This window comes from Prosopis cineraria, unplaced genomic scaffold (assembly GCF_029017545.1).
Source record: "Prosopis cineraria cultivar Desert tree isolate PC_DT_omini unplaced genomic scaffold, ASM2901754v1 PC8, whole genome shotgun sequence".
Classification (NCBI taxonomy): Eukaryota; Viridiplantae; Streptophyta; class Magnoliopsida; order Fabales; family Fabaceae; genus Prosopis; species Prosopis cineraria.
In genome coordinates, this window is record NW_026555339.1 from 9,051,872 (window position 1) to 9,058,063 (window position 6,192).

Genomic DNA, 6,192 nt, shown 5'->3' on the forward strand with positions numbered 1-6,192 from the left:
CCTGATCAGTAAATATCAACTGAGTTTTATTATCACATTATTTATTGAAAAATATGCTTTACACTGGCTAAAATGAAAAAAGGAAAAAATAAAAAGAAAATATGCATAAAAGAAAAAGAGTATTGATATATTTGATTTTCAAGGACATTGAGCGATATTTTTAATAGCAGAGACTATTATTTAAAAAAAAAAAAGCCTAGAGAATAACATTTATGAGAGTGTTTCTAGAAGAAAATGCTCCAGCAAAGTTTTGAGACAGGGAAAGAACATACAGAAACGTTTTCAGAGCGGTTCAAAGTAAAAATTGCCCTCATATGTTGCACGTGGAGCGTCTATGTACGAAGCATTATAAAAATGCTCTCATAAAAATTTCTTTCTTGAGTTATGAATGTGACCCACCAAAACGTCTTTGCCTATGTTGAAACGAAGCCAAGGCTTCCACAAACTGGTCCTTACCATAATCAGGCCAAAGATGAGGATCAAAGAATAGCTCTGTGTAGGCCATTTGCCACAACAAGAAATTGCTCACTCTGAGCTCGCCTCCGGTTCGAATCATCAGGTCCGGGTTCGGGAACCCGGTCCACTTAGTTTCTAGTTCCTTCTCAATGAGGCCTTCGTTAATGTCTTCCACCTGAACGACACCGTCTTTGACCTTCTCGGCTACAGCTTTGCAAGCTTCCACGACGTCGTATCTGCCGCTATAGCTAACTGCTATGAGCAGTTGGAGTCTCGAGTTCTGCTTCGTCGTCTCTGTTGCACTGATCATCGTTCTCTGTAAAGAGGCTGGGAGTTTCAATGTGTCTCCTATTACTGATATTTGAATCCCTTCCCTGTAACATGTATACCACGAAAAGAGTTGACTATTCGAAACAAGTAAATAAAACAAATATCAATCGAGTTTTATAAAATTATAACATATATGTTGAAATGGCTTAATAATTGAAAAGGGATGAGAGTTAGTTTCTAAAAGAATTTATAACAGTTAAGTCTTTAATAAATTTTTACAAACATATTTAATTTTTTATTGGTGTAATATTATCCCAAGAATTTAAAAAATAGTGCAATTTCGCCTATAGTAATGTTTGACCAATGTTGATCTCTAGTTGAAAATTCTAATTAGTTAAAAAGTAATTTTATTTCAAAAGTTTTTTTAAATGAGCAATTGGTATCTTAAATTTTCTATTAGCATAATATTTATTGGTTATCAATGCTTTAGCTGGAAAGAAAAATCTAACAACTCATTATCATTGTTAAAAATAGTTCATATTTTTGGATCTTTACTAAAGATCTTATTTGAGGTTGCTTTGAAGCAAAATTTATTCCACCCCAAACACTCTATAGACTTTCTTTTAAAATCCGAACTTGTTCTTATTTTAACCATGGGTAATACTTGGCTTGCATAGGCTTACATACAAACTCACTCATACTTGCCTATAGATAACATAGATTAGCTTGAATTTTTACTTAGAGGTATTCGATATAATTCAATCTAAAATTTTCTAATTTTGGGTTATAACTAGTTTATGTTGGACCCTTTTTTATTTAAACATTGATAACCCAAAAATATTTTACCAATTAAAAATTTAGGATACCAATTACTCTCTCAAATAAATTTTCAAAATAAAATTGTTCAACACTCAAAATAATAGTCAACATTGGTCATATGTTACTGTAAGATGACATTGTAGCATTTTTTAAACTTTGGGGGTAACATTATGCCAATAGAAAGTTAATGATACCAGCTATGTCAGGTGAAAAATTTCTAGAACAAACCTATCCTTTAACTCATTTAAATAAGTATAAATTAAGAACTATCAATTGCAGATATGATGTTTAAATTTTAAATGTGTGACTCTCAAATTGCATATGGAATTCCCATTTGTAAAATTGATATTTACATCTCATTTTAAAAACAATGTTGAGAACATGACTATCATTAATTTAAAATTTTAAAACTTAACTGTGATTGTCCCTAATTAAAATGCTTGGCTCGGTAACAAAGCAGGTTATGAGGGTGTTTAGAATAGTGGAGTAGTCAACTACCTCTTGTAAGTTTCAATTTCCATGGCTATGGTTCTTTCAAATAGACTCATCAAATAATCAACTTCCTCCTGCGCAGGTGGCCACCACATTAGAACAAAAAAAAGCCACTCATATTTTTTTAAAAAATCTGTAGTGTGCCAAAAGTAATAAATCATGCATATCATATAATACACAAAGTTACATGTTTTATTAATATTGTTTACAAATTATGAATACTGTAACTTTTTTTTTATTATAAAACAAGTCTAATTTTTATAAAAAGATGAAACATTAATTTTTTTGACCTAATCAACAACGGATTTAATATTTATATTTTTCAAAAAATAATGTGAAATGCAATTAAAAATAGTAACGAAACTCTCCATGGATTCAAAACTAGCTAGTATTCATTATAGTGATAAGACTAGGACCGTTCAAATTTAATTTGAATAATTTAAATTTAAAATTTTTAATATGTAATGTTAAATCATGAGTTTATTGTGGATGGTTTAGATTGATGAAGAACACCTTATGGGCATGTGCTTCCACCACTAATCCTGAATTTCTAACTCAAACTATGTGCTTCCGATCCACAACCAATGTTAACTCAAACCCTCTCTAATTTGACTTACTTTAACTTTTAGACAGAATACATTACTTTCCTTCATTTTTACTAGCACAGTAGAAATTAAACCTCGCTCCCTTTAATTTATTTTTCATTTCTTTTGTTTGACTCTTTTTTATTTTTAAAACCTATATATTAATATAATATTTAACACCATTAAGGTTATTTTGTTGAAAATTCTAAAATATTTAATTTTTTATTAAATTATTTTAAAATTTTAAAATCATTAATCTATCCATATTCCTTCAACTACCAAAGTAAATCTGATCAACATCTATCCCTATTCCTTATAAGTTAAGCGGCTACTCCATCTCTCCAATTTAATATTATACTATAATTAATAAAATTTAAGGTAAAATAAAAGAAAATTATGTTATAACTATTTTATCTTTTATTAAATTAATTTTTTTTACTTTTTTGTTCGAAATATTATTTTAATCAACATATTTATTTAAACATTAAGAAATTTCTAAAGAAATAAGTTTAAGCAAGTAAAAAAGTTAAAATATGATTGAAAATATGTGCATTAAAACTACTTTTTGGCAACCAAAGTAATTCTTAAATAGTATTTATGTTAAAGAAGAGTATTTTAGTCTAAAATATCCTATTTATAGCCGCCAATTAACATTGATGAAAGTAAAATATTACAAATATTTTATTTAGTTTTTATATTCTAATCTTTATTTACAGGAATAATGTCGAATTATAAAAAAAAAAATGCCATCGTCTCGAGTCTTGCCCAGAAAAGGATCACGGAAACAGTGGCAATGCTATGAGAAACTGACCTTTGGACGAGCCCAGTTATCGCAAGAAAACCAGAAAAGCGTCAGAACCTTAATCCCCCAATCGCAACACAGATCGATAATCCTCCTCATCGTCTGCAAGCCGGCCTCGTGACCCGCCGGTGCCGGCAATCCCCGTATCTTGGCCCACCTCCTGTTTCCGTCCATAATCACGGCCACGTGCTTCGGCATCAGCTCCGGTCGCAGCTCTGGCGGAAACGGCTCCGGCTCCCGCAATGATGATGTCGAAAAAACAGTCACGTTTCGTGGAGGAAGTACGGTGGTCCGGCGACTCTGGAAATTGGGAAAGGGGGAAGGATTGAAGACTCGGGTTGTTTGGAAACGGGAATAAGTAAGAGCATGATGAGGCTTAGGAAGCCGGATTAGAGTGTTATGCACGAGAATAGGCCTGTGCAGCAGGAACATGGTATTCCTATTTCGGAATAGGATTATACGTGTGTGTGGGTGTGTTCGGCTCCGCCGGAAGACGTTAGGACTTGGATGTGGAACACAGCTATCAACAGGGACGAGTTTTATATTCAAAATTTTCTTTTTCCATATGACGCCAGTTCTTAATCGTTTAATTTAATTTTAATTGATTGATTAGTTTGACAATTTCTTGATATGTTATATTTTATTGAAGTTCCTTGATCAACTTAAATTGATTAGTTAATATATGACATAGCTTTCACCAATAAATAAGGCTGTGTGAAAGTAATCTAATCCTATACAACCAGGTCTAATTCGGACAAATTCATTCTGGTCCAATCGTATAAAAAAATTGATATGAACAAGTGAAAAAACCAACAAGATTGGACTTTACTTTCGAGTTAGACTATACACGAAATTGAGCTTTCAAACTATTTGATTTACTTCGATCTTATAAAATTATTTTTAATATAATTATAATTATAATGTGATAAAATCAATTGATTTATTATGATTAGTTTCTAATGTGTTGTGATAAGTTTTATATGATTATAAGTATTTTTATTATCTTAATTGAATTTATCACATTGAAATAAATTGTACCTTCTCATAGAAGAAAAAGAAAAAAAGGGTGAAGTACTAGACTATTAAAACTAATACCCAATCCACTAGACCAAGTCTAGTCCTATTCAATTTCGAATCAAGCTTAAACTAAATTAAACTATAAATTATAAATCATTTTTGGAAACTGTCCTGTTTGTTCTTTGTGCAGCACTATCAATAATGATGTGAATTTTGTTTGGTATCTTATTAAAATATTAATTATATTTCTTATATTCAAACATTATATTTAAATAAATTATTGATTATTGATAGCTGTCTTAATAGTTGGTCTTGGTTGATATTTTTTAAAATGTTGATAGTTTTCTAATTAATTAAGTCACTTTAGAGATTCTTCACGAGAATAGGAGGCATGTGCAGGAACATGCATGCCATTTGGAAAAAGAGCGCGTGTATTTGACATTGGAAAAAGTGAGGGCCTGTTTGGTGTATTTTCTGTTTTTATGTTGTCAAGACAACTTTGTAGAATAGTTTTTCAGAAAAAATTTTTAAAATAAAAAATGAAAAAAAATATGTTTAAATTATTATTTTAAAAAATATATTTAAATTGATGAAATAAATAGTAAAATAATAATTTATTTTATTAATATAATTACCATCAATAAAAGCATGATATTTTTTACTTTTTCTTTAGTTTTACAAAACAAAATAAAGTAACAAAACATCTAAAAGATATCTTAGCTTTTTAGTTTTTCAGAACAACTTTTAACTTTTTTGTTTTTTAAAATAGATAACAAAAAACACATTTTCAAACAATTTTTTTTACTTTTTTATTTTTCAGAATACAAAGCTATTCTAAAAACAAGTAGTCAAACATGTCTTTCATATACTCTCTTTGTTTATAAATGTAAGATATTTTTAATTGAATCTTATCCTCACTAAAGTAATTATCTACTTTTAAACTAACTCTATTTTTTCATATCTACCTCTATTAAATACTCTACAATAAATATAAACTCATTATCAATGGGAATACTTAAAAAAAATCAATGATTACACATCGAAAGAGTAAAAATACCTTATATTTTTTAACATCCAATTTATCAAAAATGCTTTATATTTTTAATGAAGAGAGTACTTAATATGCTTGTTTTCAATTAAATCAAGATGTGTAAATTTTTATAAATTATTTATTATATAAAAAATTATTTTTATTAATATTATTAATACTTTAAAATCTGGTTGGATTGAATCAAAATATATTAAATATATAAGTCTTGTCCATTTAATATCACATGATATTTTCTTGATTTTTTTTACGCCAGCTATTCAGCATGAATATTCTCATTATTAATTTTATTGACATTGTTGTACACAAGGTATCTTCCAATCATACATAATTGATCCTCTTATTTCTTCTACAATTTTAAAAGAAAAATTTTAGGTGGAGACCCTTGATCTAAGATAATAAAAAAGATGACCCTAAAATTTCTGAAATTTCATTGAAGGACCCATATGAAATTTCATTTAAATTTGTGACGAAATTAACAAAATTGCTCTCATTTAAATGAATAACATAAATGGCTTATTCATTTCTATATTATATGTTGTTTATTTATTTATGAAATATTGTTCGTTTTCCTATCTCACTTGTTTATAGCCCTAATTTCATTTGATTTCATTCCAACTGTTGTTTTATGATAAGTTGACTTGTTCGTTTCCATACTGTATATTATTCATTTACTTATAAAATGTTATTCGTTTCCCTACTTC

At 28.8% G+C, this 6,192-nt stretch overlaps 1 protein-coding gene across 3 annotated transcripts; it reads right to left on the reverse strand.

Annotated features, from left to right (window-relative positions):
* Nucleotides 1-219: 219 nt before the first annotated feature.
* On the reverse strand, nt 220-3,940 carry LOC129318878 (cis-prenyltransferase 4, chloroplastic-like). 3 transcript variants are annotated; one of them, XM_054963857.1, is made up of 3 exons: nt 3,433-3,940; nt 2,044-2,111; nt 220-830 (listed from the first exon to the last, which is right to left on the reverse strand). In XM_054963857.1, exons 1-3 carry the CDS (start codon nt 3,853-3,855, stop codon nt 383-385), a joined length of 939 nt encoding a protein of 312 aa, XP_054819832.1. In that variant the 5' UTR covers nt 3,856-3,940; the 3' UTR covers nt 220-382. The 3 variants fall into 3 exon arrangements, with proteins under 3 accessions (XP_054819832.1, XP_054819831.1, XP_054819833.1); XM_054963856.1 differs by having other exon boundaries at nt 220-860; XM_054963858.1 differs by lacking the exon at nt 2,044-2,111 and having other exon boundaries at nt 220-772.
* Between the last annotated feature and the right edge of the window lie 2,252 nt (nt 3,941-6,192).